This window comes from Protopterus annectens, chromosome 6.part0 (assembly GCF_019279795.1).
Source record: "Protopterus annectens isolate FY-2018-M chromosome 6.part0, PAN1.0, whole genome shotgun sequence".
Lineage (NCBI taxonomy): Eukaryota > Metazoa > Chordata > Ceratodontiformes > Protopteridae > Protopterus > Protopterus annectens.
The window spans coordinates 209,989,799-210,013,153 of record NC_056737.1 but is presented as its reverse complement, the minus strand read 5'-3'; the positions used below and the strand labels follow the sequence as shown (position 1 = coordinate 210,013,153).

The window sequence follows — 23,355 nt, the reverse complement described above, 5'->3', positions numbered from 1 at the left end:
GGGCTTAGAAGCCAGTTTCCTGTGTTAACTGCCAATTTAATTTGGCACTTTTGTGCACCATCACTCACCACTCAGTGGAGGTTAACAGAGCCCTGTGCAGACACAGATAACTAGAAATGAAATATCCCCTATAAAACTACCTGTAAAACTGTACAAGTAACTCTGTGACTGTAGAGCAACTACTTTGCTCATTGGGTAGCACAGTCTAATCAAGCCTAGTCAAGTCTCTAGCCAGAAAGTACCCATAGTCAGCCCACTATTAACCCCTCAGCACCATACTCTTGAAGCTCGCCCAATGTATGTATATGCACTTTCCCAATTTCTCCACAGCCAGTTTGATGGATATGAATAAAGTGACATAATGTAAATTGTTCTATGTTCACTGACAACCATTTAATCCTCAAAGAAACAAACACAGTATATGACACATGTATATACACAATGTCTCTGGAGGCAAAAGCCTCGGGTACAAACACTCATAATACCTGGTTGTCAGAAACACACACGCTACACCCACCACATGCACACCACACACGGACTTACAAATACTGATGCACTTAAGTGCAATCTTCCCAAATCCCAAAGACCTCCCTGACATTACACCTGTAAATATTATCCTCTGCAAATCTGAAAGCACTCAACAGAAACAACACCTAACACTGCACATACAGCCACACCCAGTGGTGTAACACCTAACACTGCACATACAGCCACACCCTGTGGTGTAACACACAACACTGCACATACAGCCACACCCTGTGGTGTAACACACAACACTGCACATACAGCCACACCCTGTGGTATAACACCCAACACTGCACATACACCCTGTGGTATAACACCCAACACTGCACATACAGCCACACCCTGTGGTATAACACCCAAAACTGAACATACAGCCACACCCTGTGGTGTACCACCTAACACTGCACATACAGCCACATTCTGTGCTGTAACACCTAATGCTGCACATATAGCCACACCCAGTGGTGTAACACCCTAACACTGCACATACAGCCACAACCTAACACTGCACATACAGCCACACCCTGTGGTGTAACACCTAACACTGCACATACAGCCACACCCTGTGGTGTAACACACAACACTGCACATACAGCCACACCCTGTGGTATAACACCCAACACTGCACATACAGCCACACCCTGTGGTATAACACCCAACACTGTACATACAGCCACACCCTGTGATATAACACCCAACACTGCACATACAGCCACACCCTGTGGTGTACCACCTAACACTGCACATACAGCCACACCCTGTGGTATAACACCCAACATTGCACATACAGCCACACCCTGTGGTGTACCACCTAACACTGCACATACAGCCACATCCTGTGCTGTAACACCTAACGCTGCACATATAGCCACACCCAGTGGTGTAACACCCTAACACTGCACATAGAGCCACACCCAGTGAAGCCTCAACAACCAAGTCCATAAGGCAAGGCAATCCACTAACCAGGTCTCTAGTCATAGACTCCATTATATGGCATTCGGATGCCAAACTCACCAGGCTGAACAAAGAGAAAATAATGGTTATTTTCTTATCAGGGGGCCAGTCACACATACATTGAAGTTATTGCACCAGAGGTACCCGTACGATTCAGTCATAGTCCATGTAGGTGTAAGTGACCTGAGATGTCCCTCCCTAGACTTGAAGAGAGACATTACGGACTATGTGTCATAGGCTGGTATGTGATTAGCACTGAGCAGCATTTTACCTTCACCAAGGATAATGTAACAATACAAACAGAAGGTGATTGCCTTGATAACTGGCTTAGTTTTTGCTGTCATCCTATGGAGAATGTGTGGGAGGGCATGGTTAACAAACCACATTGCTTTGCCAAGGATGGTCTGTACCTGTCCCCTCTAGGCTTTCAAATACTGGCTAAAACATTGTCCTTCTTTTAGACAATGCCAAACTGACACGCCTTCCAACATAGCAAAACCTACCCAAGGAAATCTAAAGGTGTCATTGCTCAATGACAGGAGTCTAAACAAGAACCTCCACTCCACCCAAGCTCTCCTCAACTTGGAGGATGTGAACATCTCTGCAGTTACTGAGACATGGTTTAAAGCTGCAGAAAGTAAATCAGCAGTGCCTTCCACACATTTAGATCAGCAACTGCACAGAGAAGTGGAGGTATCTTGATCTACAACAATAATAATCATGCCTCTAGGTTGATTAACGGGGTCTGAATGGAGAGATGAAAAGTCAGCAAGCAAAGGAGAGGAGTGGTGCTGAAACTGAATTCATCCTCAAGTCTTGGTGAGTACCTTTGTGAGGTGGACCCTGTTTTCACAAAATCTCACCAAGGCGACACTGATAATATAGACTGCATTTATATAGCATATATCATGGACAGATGTAGGTCAAAAATTAAGAGAGACAGCTGGGTGCACAAGACCCAGGATAAAAAAGGTGCCCAATCCTGGTAGGTGCACTGGTGCCAGGACTGGAAAAAATGACAATGTAGAATCCTCAAAATACGGAAACATTCCTACAATGGGGCAAGGCCAGGCCCAGGGGGAGTATGGCCCCCCTGTTGCAGAAGGAAGTAGCCGTCCACAATAATCACGAAAACTGATAGGCCAAAGAAGAAACATAAAGACGATAGAGTGGACTATTGAGGATAAGAATGACATTACATACTGTTACTATTATGCAAAAATCCCAGAATTTCCAGATACAAGATATACAAAACAATTAAGAGAGAAATTAGAGGAAAGAAAAATACTTCTGCAAGAAAAATTGTCAGAATCTTTAAATGAAAATCTGCATACATTAATACAACAGATTTGTGAAAAATAGTACATAGATCAAGAAACGTTGATCTGTTTGGAAAAAGAAGTATCTGAGGAAGTGTGAAAATATAAACAAAACCTAGAGATATTTGAACAATATAAAAAAGAAATATGGACATGGGAAATACAGAGAGATTTGATATGGTGCAATACTTATGCAAAGGAGAAAGCCAAATTAATCAATATAAAGAAGCCAGCCCCATAGGTATTCAAAGAGAAATACAGGCAAAGACATCTGGATATGGAAAATTGCACAATACAAAAATAATATCACAAAGATGGAATGTAGAAAAGAAGATTAACAAAGCAGAAGTTAAAAAAGCTAGACACTGAAGTTATGGAGTGCCTGTGAAGTGAAGGATTTAGCGTAGAAGGTCTAAATACAGTTACATCACACCATGAGTGCCCGTGAGTCCCCAAAGTAAGGAGAATCAGGAAGATCAGGAAACATCTGAAGAAGAAATATGGACATAGGAAAGAAAAAGAGATTTAATATGGTGTAATATTTATGCAAAGGAGAAAGCAAAACTAACCAATACAAAAAGTGCAGCACTAAGGATATTAAGAGAAATACAGACAAAGGAATCCGGACATGGAAAACTTTATAATACAAAAAAATAAGAAGACTAAGAGGAAAAGTAGAAAAGGAGATTAGTAATGGATAAGTTAAAGAAATAGAAAAGTGAGGTTATGGAGTACCTGCAAAGTGAAGGATTCAGTGTACAAAATTGAATGCAGAAAGCACCCCAACAGGATAGAGCAATGGATATCCAAAATTAAGGGGAAACCAGTGGAATGGGAAGCAATTGGTTGGGTGCCATATCAAGATATTTTGCAGCCTTCCACAGGAAATCAATATAAACATTCACTTGAAGCTAAACAGCAAGGAAAGAAACAGGAAACTCTGATGCAGTCAATGTTGAGGAGTGATAGGCCAGTGAGTTCCCATATGACAGAGCAACAGATGACACAGGATGAAATTGAAGAGAATGTGCCACATGAAGATGCTGTAAAACTTACTATAGAATTCCCACAGGAAACAGAAAACAAGGGATGTGCCCTCAGTTTGGAAGAAAATGAGCTAAGAGAAGAGTTGTTTGATTTAATGGATATAGATATATATATTAAGATTAATGACAGAAATAGACTGCAAAAGGTCAATAAAACCCAAAAAGTCAGAAGTCTGATAAAACAAATGCAGTAATTAGAACTGTACACAGAGATCTGTGTGATATAACAGAAGTAAACATGATATATCACTGTGCTGCTAAATTAATAAGTTCTACCACAAGAACACAGGGTAGTGAGGGAAAGGAATGGGAGAAATCGAATACCATCATGGAAATATCGAATAGAGAAAACTATAAAGCAATTAAGAAGTGTCACACTTAGAAGACTATAGCAGAGGGAATAGATCAACAAAAATACTAAGAAAGATAGATGTGATTAAAGCAATGTACAGTATTAGAACAGACCAGGATCTATCATGCACTATCACAAATAACAAACTAAAAATGTCACACAAAGCAAAAAAAATGTAGAAGACACACAGATAAATATAAAGGAAGAGTACAAAATTAGCAATTTATTGAGGACCGAAAAAAGTTTTATAGAGAACTGGGAAATAAGAAAAAAGGAATTAAAAGACTGCCAAAAAAAGAGGAAGTAGATACATCTTGAAGAAGTATCTATGAAGACCCTGTGGAACATACATAATAAAGATGCTAAATAGACAGAATAAGTAAAAGAAAAAATAAGAAGTTTAAAGGTGCAGGATATGAAATGGGATGAAGTAACAGCCAGAGAGATTGAGACAAAGTTAAGAAAAGCCTCTAATTGGAAAACCCCACGCCCAGATGCAGTACCTAATTTTTGGTTAAAATTATTAACATCTTTGCATGAGGATTTAGCCATGAGTAAGATCTATTTATATGTGCACCCCAAACAGACACCAACCTGGCTAACAACAGGCAAAACAATGCTCCTTCTTAAAAGTGAACCTGCAAGCTACCCTAAAAATTATCGACCAATAACTTGCCTTCCTACGACGTACAAACTATACACAGGAATTGATGCTGACAGAGTCTATACTCATTTAGAAGAAAACTCAATTATGGCAGTTGAACAAAATGACAATGAAAGTCATATGGAACAAAGGATCATTTGTTGTTAAAGTCATACTGGAGAACTGTAAAAAGGGGAAGCATTTAAGTATGGCATGGATTGACTTTAAAAAAGCATTTGATAGTATCCCACATTCATGGATAAAAGAGTGCTTAAAAATGTATAAGATACACCGTACACTGATCGACTACATTACAGTGACCATGAAACAGTGGCAGACCACTTTGCAATTAAGCCATGATAAAGGACAGATTATCATCCCAGGGATAAAAATTAAATGGGGAATATTCCATGGTGACTCTCTGTCACCATTGATATTCTGCATTGCCATTAACCCATTAATGTTACTTTACTTAACAACGTAGAAAATGAAAGCACAGCTGCAGGTTGTCAAAACCTTTTCAAATGATATAAGAATGTTATTTGGTCTTGATAAGTGTGCAAAAGCAACTTTTAAAGCAGGAAAACTGCAGCACCAGGAAAACATCAGTTTGGGACAAGAATATGATATAAAAGAACTTGAGTAAAAGGGAGTATATAAATATTTGGGAATTGATGAAGGATCAACAATAAAACATTAACAAATGCGAATAAAACTCAGTAAGGAATACTTTAGAAGACAAATTAAGTCTGAAAACAGTGTTGACATCTAGGAACAAAATCCAAGCTATAAACCAATTTGCTCTTCCTGTCCTAACTTACAGTTTTGGAGTGAGTGTCCAGCCCCAAAACATGCTGGATAGATTAGACAGGAAAACAAGAAGGATGCTTCATGCTCACCAAATGATTTATAAAAATCAGTGTATACCAATATTATATATTCTCCCCTTCCGAAGGAGTGATGGGTCTTCTTGAAATTGATTACATGTATAGCGCTGCAAATGTGGGACTCCACACATATCTGCTGACCTCACAAGACGCAAATGTAGTGAAAGTTTTGAAACATGAGGAGAATAAATCTAAGATGACTTCTCTGCTTAATTTAGCAGAAGCATATTGGTGTCAAGCAGGAATGGAAATCAAACCAGAAGTAAATAAAAATCAGGCAGCAACTGAATGCGACAAAAAAACAAAAGAAAGAATATAAGGTAAAGGACCAGATGAGAAAGCAAGAAATGTGGAAAAAGCATAAATATAGTTGCAAGTATAGAAAACTTCTGGAAGAACCTCATGTTGATTAGGAAAGAACACAGGAATGGCTAAGGAGAGGCAAATTCAAACCAAGAGATGAAAGGTTAATATTGGTAGCCCAAGACAGTGGGCTATGTACATGCTTTTTTACAAAGTCCATTGAACATGTGGGAGAAACAGACAGATGTAGGTTTTGTAAAACCGAATTGGAAACAGTCGCACACCTCATTGCTGGTTGTGACGTACTAATGGCAGAAGGACTGTATACTGAAAGGCATAATAATGTGGCAAGACTGTTGCACTGGGGATTATGCAAAAATTATGGTACTGAAGTGGCTGAAGAACACTGGAAACATGAGCCACAAAGCATCATAGAAAATGATGAAGTTTCTATCACATGGAATCACCCATTACCAACAGTTCAAAAGATAGATGCTAGAAAACCAGATATAGTGGTCCAAGAAAAGACAAAAGTAGCATTGTCCATTGAAATTGCTAAACCCAGTGACTACAGTGTCTTGCGTACAGACAGCAATGTGGAAGAAAGATACCCAGACAGTTCCAATAGTAGTTGGAGCAATGGGTCTTATAATAAAGAATCTACAATCGCATTTAGATATGTTCCCAATCCATGTAACCCCATACGAACTGCAGGGGTCATTACTGGGCACACTGTGACTGCTGCAGAGAGCATTTTTGGCTGACATCATAAACTGAAACAATACTAATTTCATGAAGGTTAATCATACTTTGACTTAGGAATGGGGTTCATGTTCATTCTCGTCATAGTATTAGAAGCCCAAATGATTTGGAGAAATTAAACAGGATGATGCACTGGAGTTCCTCTACATCCATATTACAAAGTCCTATATCATATCCTAGCAAGCTATAGGTCATCCTCTAGGTTCCAAGAAACACATAGCTCATATTTAGACATAATGGAAACATTCACCATTCAGTCAAATGCCATACTCATGGGGACTTTAATTATCCCTCTATTAACTAGGAACCCTGCTTGACACCAGATTTGCAGATGATGATGCAAACACCCTGGACCAGTTAGTGCCTACATCTTCTAGAGTTACAAACATAATAGACCTGGTACTCAAACATATTGGGGAATGCGGCATCCTAAGAACCCACCCTCATCCAGTGTTGTGCCCTCTCTGGTAAAGTCAGACCACAAAGCAGTCTCCTTCAAAATAAGGATCAGATCTGTAACCCCAGCAAATCCTTTTAGAAACTACTCCAAGACAAATGACCCTTCATTAAGTGATAACCTGTCAAACTTTCAAGCCCCTCCAAACCCAGATAACACAGCAGCCTACGCAGAATTATTCACAGAAGCTCTGTATAGCCATGTCAATGACTGCATTGAGGCCACTCTGCCTATCAGAAGTAAGCCTAGAACTAATTCAAAAAAACAAACCACCCGATGGAATCCAAAATTAAACAGGTTGTACAACAAAACCAAAAAAATGACAGCTAAAATTCAGTGCAATACCAAAAGAAGATATAAACTTTCTCATCAAAATGAATAAACAAGTAAGGGGATTAATGAAGTACAACAAAGCAAATCTTGAGGTAAAAATAGCATCCCAGGCCATAAGGCCTTCTTCAGCTTTGTTACAAACCTCAAAGGCAGCACACAACAGTCTAACAAACTGCTGGTAAATGCAGCCAATTTCATGGAACTGGAAGACGGAGCAAATCTTCTGGCTGACAAATTCAGTTTCAACTTTACCCTGCCCTCATCCATAGCTGCCCCCCCCCAAGAAGTACCATCTAACATAATTCCTCCAACTATCAATAGAGAGCAGGTCTTAGACGCTCTCGCCAAGGCCATGAATATAGCATTGATGGGCCAATCAATAGATCCCAGGAACTAGAGACCTATTAATCTGACTAGTCTCATGTAGAAAGAAATGTCCTCTAAATGATTAACAATGACACAAGAAACTTTCAAACACTGGATCCAATCCAGTTTGGTTTTGTCAAAGACAGGTCATACCTACAGAACTTGGTGGACTTATTTGAGAAGATCACCAAGGCAGTGGATGAGGGCAAAACTTTGCATCCTGCCTACCTTGACCTAGCTAAGGCATTTGGTACAATACATCACTTGGGGATTGTAAACAAACTTACGGAATTAGTCATATACAGAATTCACCTGCATACATACATACATGCAAACACACACACACACACACACACACACACACACACACACACACACACACACACACACACACTATAAGTGCAATTCCAGGGAAAATATTAAAAAGGCTTCACAGCAATCAGGACTTTTATTCATATTAGAAGCAATGTAAGTCTTAACTTTCAACATAAAGACTTAGTGATAATGCCTTTATATACTGATTTTTTTGTTGTTTAAAGTTTGCACACTTGCACAGACCTGTCTAGCTAGCCCAGTTTTCCTAACTCCAATCCTGTAAGACCCCATTTCAGACACTAGTTGAAGACACATTGCTGGATACTGTATCTCTCTCTTAGAGTTACAAGCCAAAATTTTTAGTTTTTTATCTACGGCTTTTTACATCCCACTGTGCCTTTTTCCCCAGTTTCATCTGTGACCAGTCAATATTAGACTATTTTTGTATGGCAATAGCTATCCACTTCCAAACTAAACTGCACTACCCCAGAATTAAGTAACACCAGAAATTATTAACTTGTGCTAGTTTACTTCCCCCCTTGAACTGTACTGCCAATTACTTAACTGCAATTCATCTATTCTCTTGGTACTCTCTCCATATCACTTACCTGCAGTTTGAGTCAATTGATTGTTTTTGTTTGACTTGCCCATCCTCCAGAATCTGGTTCTTTCTGACCGGATACATTCCTTTTATTAACCAATCACACTAACACACAGTCCTGACAATGAGTCTTTACTCACTAAGCTGGGTCCTCATCTCCTCCATCCTCCTGCTAAATGCAACATCCATTCAACACACACATATCCCCATACCAAACCACTATCTATAACCTCTGAATATTACACTTTCAGCCCCAATTACTCATCTATACACTCTAGTCTAACCTCTATTTCAGCCATCCACTACACCAAACTAAAAGATCTGTCATGTCATACTAAGAAACACCCCTTATGTTCCCAAATTAGCAAACTAGATCTAAAAAGAAGATTACTGTACAATTACCATCCTCTCAAAAAACAAATCCTTTCTTAATGTGGGGATGTCCACCCCAACCCAGGACCCTGCACTGATTCCAATGCCCTTCATATTTCCAGTAAAACCCTACAACTGATAACTCTAAACCTACATAGCATCAGAAACAAAATCACTAGCTTCCATGCTTGGATTCCCCATACCCAACCTGATATAGTTGCTACTACTGAAACCTGGCTCAAACCTTATATAAAAGACTCTGAATATCTCCCACCAGGCTACAACTGTCTTCGATTTCACAGGCCACGTAAAAATGGAGGTGGCACTGCCATACTCTATTCCAACCACCTCAACATTGTCCCGTACTCTAGCCCCATACCTCAATTTGAATCTGGAGAAATTCTCATTGAGTATCTCCAATTAAATAACACTAAAAAAGTCGGTATAGTCAATCTCTAACCCCCCCCCCCCCCGAAATAACATTCCTATACTAGAAAAAATCCTCGTCTGGACATCTAAAACTATTCAAAATGAAACAATCATCCTAGGTGACATTAACATTGATTGGTTAGAACTTACCAAAAAACAGTCCACCTCCAACATAAACTTGTTCTTCCACCCAAGTAGTAACAGACATTACCAGACCAAACAAAATCAAAAACAATGGCTCTACACTAGATTGAATTCTAGTGTCTGACCTAAGTAAAATTTCAGCTACAGGCACATTACCTCAAACCATAAGTGATCACCTACCTGTTTATATCCTTTGGAAATACTCCCCCACCCACAATACCCACCAGAATAAACTAAACAGGAACCTATCCAAATTCAGCCCAGAAACTTTAAACAACACCCTCCGACAGACAGACTGGAGTGCCCTAAATGTGCTACCCTTAGACGAGGCAGTTGAACTCTTCAATACTACAGTTTTAAATATTCTAAATAACTTCGCTCCTCTACGAGTAAAATGAATCAAAACTAACCATGCTAACTGGCTAACTAGAGCCACAAAACAACTTATGGCAAACAGAGATAGAGCATGGAAACTCTGGCATAAAACCAAAAATCCTGCTCACCTCCTAGAATTTAAACAACTCCGAAATCAAGCCAAACACTTCATAATCAGAGATAAGAAAAACTTCTACCTCACATCCTAAAACTAAAACAGAAACAACGCTAAGAAATGTTGGGGTACCATCGCTAGTTTAAAGCATCCGGGTAAGCAAAAACAACCCATGCCCACATCCAGACAAATCCCCCAATGAAACAGCAACCCTGTTCAACACACACTTCATAGACACCATCTCCAAACTCTCTGCCACCTTCCCTCAAACAAATTCTAAAGCTAGCAAACACACACTCATGCAGCCTTCACACAGCTACCCTAATGCTTGCTTTTCCTTCTCCCCTAGCCCCACAGCTATCATTCACAAATTAGTACTCAAAGTAAAACCCTGTACAACTGCTCCAGATAATCTACCCCCAGGTATCTTAACAAATGTCAGCCAAATCTGTAGTTTACCCAATTAGCATATTAATCAACAGATCCCTCCAAGAGTTTCATGTACCTGTAATCTGGAAAAAAGGCTACATACTCCCATTTCACAAAGGTGGCCCTAACATAGATTTCACCAATTTCCAGTCAATTTCCAATACTCTTCCCACTATCCAGAATCATGGAGAAATGCATCCACGCTCAGCTCCTAAATTTCCTAACAGAAAACAAGATGTTATTCCCCATCCCAACATGGATTCCACCCATATCACAGTACCACCACTGCACTCCTATCATTCATGGACACTGTGACCCAAGCAATGGGCACTGGAAAAATTGTCACCTCTCTCTTTCTGGACCTCTCCAAAGCCTTCAACACCACATCCCACCCCTTACTGCTGGCAAAGCTATCCAATCTGGAAATGTCATCTCCCACTCTTAACTAGTTCTCTGATTATCTAACCAACAGACAGCAGGCCACTAAATGGCTCCACTCTTTCTCACCATTCCTCAATATACACACACAAGTTCCCCAAGGATCCATATTGGGACCTCTCCTTTTTAGCATATTCATTAATGACTTCCACTCCACCAATCCCCTAAATCCTGTAATACGGTACGCAGACTACTCGGCCATTATCTGCATTGCTGACTCTGCTGACAAACTCCTAGCTAGGACCCAAGATGCTTTCTCAATTACTGAGGAATGGATGAATAACAACCATCTAGCCCTTAACCCCAGCATAACTAACCTGCTTCTATTCACCCCCCAAAAAAAATCAACCCCCTAAATACAGCAGGTTTTAATATCTGTTCACAAAACAAAACCTGCATTAGTGCAGTATTACAAACTACACTGCTAGGAGTTATAATAGACAAACACTTAACCTTCAATCTACACATCCAAAACTGCATAAAAAAAAACATCAGAAACTAGGCACCCTCTATAAGCATAAACTGTACCACACACCTACTGCTAGACAAACCCTTGCACTATCCTGTTTGCTTCCTTCACTTTTATACAGTGCCCATTTGTTCACTAACATTCAAAGCTCCTTAAAATCCAAGATCAAGTCCTGTTAAACAAGGTTTCCAGGTTCGCTACCAACAAAACTTACTCCTCCCATCACTGCATCTCTCAATGCAAACTAAAATGGCTCAAACCTTCCCATCACTTAACCTACTTACAGTTAACCACAGCTCACTATATCATTACCAAACCTTCCAATTGTCCATCCCTCACCTCCCTGCTTATTCTCCATAAGGCCTTCCGATAACTCAGATCTGAAAATCAATTCTTTCTAAAAGTGCAAATACCCAGTCTAGCAGTTGATCAATCTCTCTACTCCTGTACCTTTGCTAAAACTTGGAATTCCCTACCTAGCTCTATCAGAACTATTTCCAATCACATATCCTTCAAAAAGTCTCTAAAACAGTATCTCTTAGCCCTATGGCAATGTACATGTGGCTACGACTACAGAGCATCTTCCCCCACCTGATCTCACTGCTTCCCCTCTGCTTAACAGTTATGCAGCTATCTCTTGCTGTCTTCACTCTACAGTATCCAAAGCAGAGGATATATTGTACTTTGTATATTTTGTACATAATGTATACTGCCTTTGTTATTCTAGCTAGAAATTTATAATAAGATTGTATGTCTGTTTTTTAAGTTCTCTCTCTCTACGTATGTAGAAAATGTGATTGTATTTAAATTTCTTTTATATGTGGAGCTTTTCTCCCTGGGCATCCATTGAGAATGGGCACTTTTTGGCCCAGGGGACCATCCCGGTAAACAAATGCAAAGAAATAAATAAAATGCACTCAAAACTTTGACTGTGCACTCTTAAGATCACGCTTAGACAGTACCAAGGAAGTTAGGATTGGAGAGACCATCTTCACAAAGAGTCTGGCCACTAGAGGAGTCCTACAGGGCTCTGTGGTGGGTCTGCTCCTCTTTGGAATCTATATTTCGGAAGTCAAGGCCAATGTAAAGGGCCTCTGGATTACTAAGTCTGCAGATGACTGCAAGCTAGGAGCAATCACAGAAACCCCCTAAGATACTAACATCTTATAGGAAGGTTTAACACAGACAAATGACTGGTGCCAAAAGCACAGCTTAAAACTCAGTGCTAATAAATACATAGTAGGGACGTTGCCCACCTAAGGAAACTACCTCATTGATAAAACACCTTCTAAAAGTAGACACAGTAGTTAGGGCTTTGGAGACTCATGTGGATAGTAACCTGGCTTTATCAACAGTGTCTAAGGTATCATTCTATGTCACTCAACCTTTAAGTAAGGGCATGGCACCTAGCTCCAAAGAAGTCATCATGCCACTGTACTCAGCCATCATCATAGCCTGTCATTGAATTTAAAGCCCCCTTCGGTATGTACCTGACCAGGAATATGCAATAACTGGAACATCAAAAGAGGTTCCTTACAAAATGAATACAAGGCGTAAACATAATACTATGCTGATTGCCTCAAAGTCCTGTCTCTATACTCTGTTTCCTACAGATGACTGAAAGGCAATTTATTCTGGCATTCAAGGAAACCTTTTATCCCACTCTTATGAACCTCTTGCATATCTGCAAAATGAACAGTGCCAGAACTACTAGATCTAAGGATATGAACTTTGCTTGTGAGTTAAAGAGGGCATGTTGGAGTGACAGGTATGTACCTCAGAGAAAGCCTATTCCCTGGAATAGGCTTATCTACCCATGGGAAGCAGAGCCCTTTCATAACCTACTGAAACGCAACTAGGACCACTGGATGAGAAATGGGAAATTCACCCCTTGGTCTGATACCTATGTCTCCAATGGACAGAGGAGGCCATTAATCCATCTCCTAACCAACATACACACCCTTAAAATAATCTCTAAGGCACAACTTGTGTGATACATTTGTATTGATTGGCTAGGCTTGTAAAGGCCCTAGTGGTCATTAGCCTAGTATAAATCTATGAAGCTATGGAAGCAAAACGTATAGTTCAGGGTCTAGAAGTGCAAACTGTAATGGCTGTTTTGTCTTCCTTAGTGATTTCAGCTCATTGTTACAACTTCGTTTGTGCAGTAAAATTTCTCTCATCTCTAAGCCAACTGTCCAAGTAGCTGTTAAGTACACCTGCCTAGTTGCAGGTGCACTGCTGGCTGCATGCCCTCTAAAAGAAAAGGAATGTCATTAGCAGTAGGGGCACAACCATACTGTTCCAACTTGTCTATGCCTTTTTTTTTTTTTAAAACAAGAAACATATTTATTAAATCATCACATGAAATAGGCAATTATACACTTATATACATGAAAATAAATCATACTGACATAATTCTAGTTGCAAACATTATACATCACAAACCATGCTGACATAATTTTAGTTGTAAACATACATCACAAACCATACTGACATCATTTTAGTTGTAAACATTATACATAACTTATAATTTTTCCAGTCACTGTCAGTCAACCATTACATAACTCATTCAAATCCTGCCTTCTTTTAAACCTTGTTCCTACTCTGCATGCATTGTTCCCCACAATTCTCATTTTTTCTACGTAATTTGCTCCTACCCTTTTCTAAAGATCCAAATTCTGGTTGTTTTACCTGTTACTGTATTCACTACTTCTAGTACAGTTGGCTTAGACTTTGACTTCCATTTTCTAGTAATTGCTTTTTTGGCAGCCACCATAATTAGATTCAGCAAGGCCTTAATATGTCTAGACAATTCCGAGTCTGTAACATAGCTCAAAATCTTTGAAGTCTGGCAACTCATTACACTTCCAGAAAATATGTTCCCAATTATCTCTTTCTTCCCTATCACACCTCCAACTTTTACTGTCTACCTGAGGAAAAATTCTTTGGAGTCTACTTGGTGAACAAAAATACCTCTACATCTTAACAGTATCATTCACTTGGGTGTGTAATTTCCAGGTGTTTTAAGTCCTGTGTTCTGCATGTTCCATGGTCCATTGTCAGCACTCTTGAAGAGTTATAGAGACAATAAATCTCTGTCCATTCCAGTGAAAACTCTATCAACAACGTGATTCAATAAATAAGTAAAGAAGAGTCTCTTGCAACAAGACTGCTGCTTTACACAACTTCTGCAGAGAAGCTCAAAGTAACTTGCAATCTTGAAAATGAAAAACATGACTTCTGTGGCAGGATTCTTCCCTTACCATCACCTTTATGAACAAGAAAACTTAAGCCATTTTCAATCACACCCTAACTGCCAATCACTATGCTACATGGCTATACATGATAATTTTTTCTTTATTTTTTTTTTTTTTATTTTTTTTTTACTTTTGATGGGATTGCCATCATAAAGAGTAAAAAAAACTGTATATCTTACCTGTTCCCCTGCTTGGGATTCGCCGATTATGAAACGGTCTCCAGGACCATCAGCAGCTGAAAAACAAAACAGCCACTGATTAAACGTTGCTTATTCTATTTACAACCAATACGTATTAAACCCCAAGTGGCAACAAAGAAGAAAGCTAAAGCATTTGCAAAAAATTCATGTCACTGCCACCCGATATCGCAGAGGCCCTATGCATGTGAAGGACACTATACAGTGCTACAGACCTTACAGAAATAGAGGCATCTCCTTGCTATAGTGTATGTAGAAAACAGCCACTAAGATTATAAGGGGAATGGGAAAGTTGACATATGAACAATGGATGATGCAGTTACTTTACAGAATTAGAGGAAGACATGATATGGTCTCTCCTTACTGCCATGCATTAAGTAGAATGTGACTTAAAAAATTATGGACAAAGGAGGGGACACTTACTTTCAAGGGAAAAAAAAGTCTTGAAATTTCAATACAAAGCTGAGTATATATTATCTGATTGTCATGCGCATCCAGTTTACAGCACCTGGCCTTATCAGAAAAGAAGGTGAAAAATTAAAAGTCTGATTTTTGGGAAATGCTTTAGATTAAGAAATCAGTAGGACTCAAATAAAATAACATAGTCCCTTATCAAACAACAGAAGTGTCAGAACCTTCATGGTTGAGGGTGTGCAGGAGAAATTCAAAAGGAACTGCTTGGACAGTGTTTGATTTCTGTATCTGCTATGATTAAATGAATATGTCCTTGCTAATTCTCACTCACTGAAAAGACACTGATTTTGGCAAAACTACCTGAACTAAAAGTCTTATCCTGTCATACTACACAAACAAATTTACTGAGTCACCCTCCAATGAGCAAAATAGCTCTATATAAAAGGCACAGCAGATCTACTGCTACTCAGTTTTGTCCACAGAATACTTTACAACAAATCCTCCACTCCTCTCAGACATGGATATGCCATTAAAAAGACACCTCACATCAACAAGGCTCACAAACCACTAGCACCCACGTTTTAGCCAGACCAAGAAACTCTGTACTGGCACCCAAACTATGGGACTCTTTCTTTACTGTTCTCCTATAACACACTCACATACAATACATTTACAGAAGTACTGCTCACCAGCTAATAAACAGAGCTATATGCACATCCTCCCCTCATCCCTCGATAACATCAACTAACCAGCACACTACTAACATGTGAGTCACTTATGCTTTGACTCTTCTACTTATATTTATCAAACACAACAGTATCTAATCAACTTCTCCCTCACCCCTGTACAGCCCTATCTCCTCCTCCTCTCAACATTTTACAGCTAACCTCCCCGTACTGGACCAATGTAATAATGCACATATGTACAAAGGACTAGTTTTTTTAATCTGCTACAGCTCTTCTATTCTGTATTCTGTGAGCCTCTATAAATTCTCTCTCTCTCCGTCTGTCTCTGTTTGTGTTGTTAACTATCTACAGTTCTTGTCTTATTTCTCAGCTTTGTACTTCATGCTTGGGTGTACAGCTGTTGTACTACCTACTCATATTTGTAATCATAACTCCCTGGCTGTAAATTAAATGGGTCCGCTTTGGATCCGTAAACACACAAGTAAATTACAGAACTAAATAAATTATAGAATTCAATGAAGTACACTTTCTAGGAAAGTGAAACATGTTTCAGTAAATCAATGCAACCCCCCCCCCCACTTCTTTTTAATTTACATAACTGTATTTGGTTAACGTGATACACTAAACTAGCCTTCTTGTGCAGACTCGTAAAGGCAAAATGATTCTGTAATTAAGAGTACTTCACAAGGAAATTGATATATTTGTAACTTTTCCCCTAAACATTTTATCACGTGACTCTAATTATAAAAATATAAAATAAGCCAAGGAAGGAATAGGAATGTGAAATATAAAAGGCAGATGCCAGTAAAAAGAATCCCAACTGATCATTACCTGAAATTATAATTTTAAACTGTGGGAAAACAGATCAAAGAGTTAGCAGTATTATATATGCAAAACCTTTCAAAAAGAATTAGACTGATAAATAAAACAGACCTATACAGAATACCATACCTCAACACAGATGTAAAAATGGCAGATGTGTATATAACTTAAAAAAAAACCTCAGCTATGTACACTTCTGGCCAAAGAATCTTTCAAAAACATTTACTATCTTGAAACATAACTAGCAAACTATGAATTAACACAGAGACAAATATGACATCTATAGCGAGTCTGAACTGGATCATTAAATGCATAATATAATGTGCAAGCAAATTCTCCAAAAAATGTCTTCAGACTTCAGTAAATAGAAAATATATGAATGCAATCTCACTCAGTAACAATTATGATAGCTCTAAATATTTTCAAACACGTTTCAGCTGAGCCAACAAACATATGACTAAGTCTAATAGCCTATAACAGGATGTTTAAAGTATGCCACTGTTAAATTCCCAGAAAAGGCTGAATACTGCAAAGTTTTTCTGAGTGTGATAAGGTGCTATGTGTGAAAGGCCACATTTTGTATTTAAAAAGGCTAAGAATTTGAAATATCTCCTGGAATGAAGGTTGGCCTATAAGTCCACTGGTAAAATGCTAGCTTGCAGTAGTTGCAATTATTGTAAGTTTTTGCAGAAGCGGACATCTGAGGTTAGTTCAGGTAACTTCATATGTCTGATACCAGCTGCATTTATGTGCAAGTCCGAAAATGTTACTTATGCTGCTATTTATTTAAAATGTTCAGGCTTTTATATGGAACCTCTGGGGAATTAACTAAATGTATGTATGAGCATTTTTATTCCGTTAGATCTTTGGACACTAACAATGATTTTTATAAGCACACGATGCAATGTCTGGATGCCACTTTTAAATTTTTAGTATTGGAACAAGTTCACCATATGGGAAGGAGATTAGAAGACGAATTGCTGGAATTAAAACAAAATTGGTGGCACGTAAAGTTGGATGATTATACCCCACCTGGTTTTAATGATGTAGAAAATTTTAAAATATATTTAAAAAGCAGGGGGTATGTACTAACTTCTTGGTGAGTAGTTGATTGTTTTGTATTTAAAATGGTTGTTAGTACTTAAATGACATGTGTTGTGATGTTTTTAGTCTGATGAAGTCTGTTAATGAAGAGACAAAAGTTCTTACTCTATTAAGAAATCTGTGATTTGGGAACATTTTTTTTATACTTTTTTTTTTGCATTGGTATTTTTGGTTGCAGTATTACTACTTGTAACTGCTGCTAATTCCAGAGTTATGCATTTTATGCAATTTAGATCCTGCACCTCTGCTGTTCCATAGTTTTAACTGCAACTTTTATCTTTTACTGCACTGTGTTTTTTACTTGCAACAATGGGCTAGGCTAGTAATGGGCATTGTCTGTAATCTAAGTTTGTTTGAGTGCTGATATTAGGTGGGACAATTCCTTGACTCTTGTATTGGGTTTGTAGTTTTATCTGGTTCAAAGTTTTGTATTGTTATTGCTACCAGTTAGGGAATAAATCTTTGGTTAAATACTCTCTCAATGACTTGCACTGTTAAAACAGTTTCTTCTAACCTGAAGAATCAAATTCTGAGACCTTGTTGTAGTTTAAGGTCTTCTTTATTATCAGCAATATGGTTTACAGCATTGACAACCCTGGACAATCCACTATTTACTTGTTTTTTTTTTTTGTTTTTTGTTTTTTTAAGTACAATAAACGAAGAAACCCTTTTTCCTTAAACAGGCTATAATCTCCAATAACAGACCAACCCCCTAGCAGTTTATCTGTTCCACCAATGAGGAGCACCAAATAAATAAGTTTAAAACAGAAAACAAATACAAACAAGAAAGTTTTACATGCTCATCTAGTTTTGGTTTTATTCTTTTAGGCTCCCTCTTCCATATTCCAAGGGAAGAGAGAGCTTTGCAGCTGATGACCACATTTTGGGCTAGGTGAGCCCACTGAATTCATTTGACATCAGAGGAACGGAAGCATACCTAAGTGAACTACACTTGAGAACTTGGTTAAAGGGTGTTTCCTTTTACTTCCTGACCTACAATAGCTTTTTTTTTTTAGATAGAACATCTTTAAGCATCATTATCTATTTTTGCAGCTCTCCTGAATGCTTTTTATAGAAAGCTGCATTTACATTTTGACAATCACTTTCATTAGTAGTACCACTTCATATAAATAGCAAACTGCATGTGAGTAAATTAAGCAAAACTATTTCTTACAATGAAGCAAGTACACTGGCAACACAGCCTTCGTAAGTTGAAACAAATAAAACAATAGATACCTTGTATAACAAAACATCAACATCAATAATTCCTCACAGGATGGAAAGCAAGACTCCAAGTACAAAATAGTTACTAAAAGCAAGCAGAGACCGCTAATATCCTAGGTGACAAACGTAGTGCAACCTTCTCTAACACCTTCATAAGTACCCCCTACATTCCTCAGTCCCTAACCCTGCTCCCAAGATCACTATTAATCAAGTTCTGACAGCAGTATGTAAAATGTAGTTATTTTATTTATTTATCCTTTGTTGATCAGGTTAATCCCACTAGATTATTAAACTCTTTTCAAGGGAGACCTGGGGTGGTATTTATGCTACTAGGAGAAATGTAACTAGGGCATCATGGAACTTCCCCTGCTCTTGCTAGTAGGGGGACGCATTTGTGTGTGACACAACATACGTCCTGTTCCAGGCACGGAGGTGGCCTGGGAGACAACATGGCTGATTCAGTTTGTGCTGAAACTGGAATGAAAGTTACTGAAAATGTAGTCAAATGGTAGAATCTCTACCAGAAGTTTTTTTCTGATGATGTGCATGCAGAAAAAACAGCGATATTGGAGAAAAAGGAGATTGTGAAGGAAAAGGAAATTGTAGCTGAAACAGAGATGGATTAAGTGAACGCTGATTTATCGACTCTCTACGTGAAAGCTTAAAATCCCGAATACTTGGAACTGTGATTTTTTTTTTCCCAGGGAAAAAAAAATCACTGTTCCACAAAAAAAAAAAAAAAACAAAACTTCAAAACAGTAAATAAAGTGGGGGGGCTTTGCCCATCACACCCCCTTACTTAAATAAGCCAACTCTGAGATCACACCACAGTGGAGGAAATGGCAAAGTCCTAAAAATGGCCCAGCAATTTTTTCCCTAGAAAAAAAATCACTGTTCCGAGTGTTCGGGATTTTCAGCTTTCACTTAAAGAGGGTCAATAAATCAGCATTCACTTTTTTAAGCATTCACTGATTTAACATAGACCCAATTGTTTGAAGGAGAGACAGTTACCTCTATAAAATGTAAAATTACAACCCTCCAATTGGGGGTGGGGGGGGGTTGCAGGATGATCATTTGGAAGAAATGGTAAACCAAAGTGAGCCAGAAAATGGAGCAGCAATTTCATGGAGCAACATCATGGAAAAATAGAAGATAAAGAAGAGACTGTGCCAGAAAAAGTTCCCGAGACAAAAACTTATGCGCAAACTGTATGAGAAGGAAAGAATAAAAGAAACAAAAAAGAAGTATACACTACGTACGAGCAGTAAAAAAGATGAAAGTTTGCACAGTTATGAGGTTTGGGACTCTGTTATAGCACCTCTGCGTGTCAAAGCAAAAGTGGTAAGAGCACTTATTTTAATTAATAAGGAGACTTTTTGTGACTTGATATTTGAGACTAGGCAGGCCATGGAAGTTTTTTGGGTGCATATAAACAAAAAAAAAATATTTATCCATGGTCAGAATATGTGGTGCAAGCTTTTTACAGACAAAAAAAAAAAGAAAAATGATCCAGTCAGTCTAGAACTGAAGTTGAGGCAAAAGAACTAAAAGAACATTTGTTGACTATACTTAAAGAAGTAATGGACACTACAAAAAAAAAGAGGACTATGGACTGGGGGATGGGAATGTGGAGTAATACTGAAAATGAAAAATGATAATTTTGTGTATGTACCTAGTATTATTAATGTTCATGGTAACAGGGTTTTGTGAAATACAGGGGTCAACCAAAGACGTATTATTTTTGTGGAAAAATTATCATTTAATCAATGAATGCGAAAAAAGGTGTTATTTTTGCAGTAAAACAGGGCATAATGTGAAAAAAAAAAGAAGTTATGTTCTTACCATAACATTCCATGTGAGTTGTTCATCTTGCCTTTGTTCTTACACGTGGGTTCGGAGCTGATCCATTGGCTCAGAGTTGGCCGCTTTCCAAGCTCAAGATCTTTGAGTAGCTCGAGGCACAGTAACTATCCCATGATGCTCTCCTACCAACCCCAGATCTAGTTTGCTGAACCAGCAAGAAAAAAACACAATAAGCAACCAAAATACACCATGTATATAGTACATAACTACTTACAATAGCTAAATGATAATCTGGCTGGAAAGAAAGACACTAGCAAGACCAACCAGACCACCAGTCATACCCGCTCTTCCAGAACCTGGTGGGGGAACGTGGAAGGGAGTGTAAGAACAAAGGCGAGATAAACAACTCACATGGAACGTTATGGTAAGAACATAACTTCTTTATGTGAAGTTGTTCAATATCGCTGTTTGTTCTTACACGTGGGTAGCGTCCCAAGCACCCTAATCCTGGGTGACTCACGGGAGTACATTCCTGAGAACGGTGGAACCAAAGGAAGCCCTGTCCCTGGAGGCCCTGTCCACTTTGTAATGAGTGATAAACGTATGAGGTTTGGACCAAGTAGCAACTGCATAAATGGTGTCCAAAGGTAAATGGGCTGCATGGGCTAGAGACGTAGAAGTAGCCCTGGTAAAATGAGCTTTCACTTCACGTTCTAAAGGTTGTTTAGCTGAAGAATATACAAATTTTATACAATCAGAAATCCATTTGGACATGCAACTTTGGATACCGAAAAACCTTTCTTATTGTCTGCATAGGAAACAAATAGTTGATCAGATTTCCTAAATTCTTTTGTTCTGTCTAAATAAAACCTCAATTGTCTGTGAACATCAAGTTTATGCAACATGTACTCAAATCTATTAGCATGATGTCTGAAAAAAGTAGGAAGGTCAATAGACTGGTTCAAGTTTGCCTCGGAGCAGACCTTAGGGAGAAAGTTTGGATTTGTACTTAGAGACACTCTGTCGGGGTGAAAGACCAGATATGAAGGCCTGATAGAAAGTTCTTGTAGTTCAGAAACTCTATACACCGAAGTAATAGCCACTAGGAAAATTGTCTTCCAAGAAAGGAACTTCAAAGGACAAGATGATGCAGGCTCAAAAGGGGGAAGCATGAGTTGAGATAGTACCAAATTCAGATTCCAGGGAGTAACAGGATGTCTGATAGGTAGCCTAAGGTGATGAGTTCCTTTCAAAAAGGCTTTACATAATCTGTGGGACAATGTTAGAACCACTGCATCCCACTTGGAAGTTAGATATGGCAGCCAATTGAACCCTTATCATAGAAGCTGCCGCCCCATTGTGGAAAAGCGAAGTCAGGAATTCAAGAATACTATGAATAGGGATCAATATCATGCTGAGAAGCCCAATGAACAAATCACTTCCATTTGCTGTTATACAGTTTCCTGGTGGAGATTTTATGAGAGGAAACTAGAATATGTTGAACCGCGGGAGACAAATCATGTGACCTGGCTAGGTTGGGAAGTGGAGCAGCCAAGCTGTCAGTTTGAGGGAGACAAGAGAAGGATGAAGAACTCCCGACAAATGAGTCAGAAGGTCTGGCACTGGGTCCAGAACCCAAAGTTCTTCCACTTGGTATTGCTGTAGGAAGGAGAACCATATCTGCTGAGGCCAAAACGGGACTATCAGAATAACAATCCTTCCAAAGTTTTGGCTTTCTGTAAGAATCTGGGGATCAGCGGGACTGGAGGAAAGGCATAAAGGAGACAAGAGGGTTAATCGTGTACGAGTGAATCCCTTGAGCTGTCCCCCGATGGAGGGTACAGGGCAAAGTAGCTTCTGCATTTGGCATTCATCGGTGATGCAAAAAGGTCACAGCAAGGCTGGCCCCATCTGCAGAATATCCTTTCGGCCACTCGTTCTTTGAGGGACCACTCGTGAGGCAACAGAATGGCTCTGCTCAGTTTGTCCGCTATCACGTTGGATGATCCGGGTATGTGCGTTGCTATCAGAAAGCGCCCGGTGGATACAGACCACTGCCAAATTCTCAGGGCCTCTCGGCATAAGGGGTAAGACTTGGTTCCCCCTTGCTTGTTGATGTACCAGACTACCAACATGTTGTCTGTCTGTATTGCAATCGTCTCTCGAGGTAAAGAGTCGGGAAAGTGTTGCAATGCTAGAAACACCACCCTC

The 23,355-nt window shown here is 39.0% G+C and overlaps 1 protein-coding gene across 35 annotated transcripts in view; it reads right to left on the bottom strand.

Moving 5' to 3' along the window:
• GPHN (gephyrin) overlaps positions 1-23,355 on the bottom strand; it is a 2,535,134-nt gene that overhangs the window by 260,067 nt on the left and 2,251,712 nt on the right. For all 35 annotated transcript variants that reach the window (XM_044073932.1, XM_044073937.1, XM_044073941.1 and 32 more), the window contains one exon: positions 15,074-15,129. In XM_044073932.1, the coding sequence (XP_043929867.1) occupies positions 15,074-15,129 (56 nt within the window). The remainder of the gene's footprint in view (positions 1-15,073; positions 15,130-23,355) is intronic.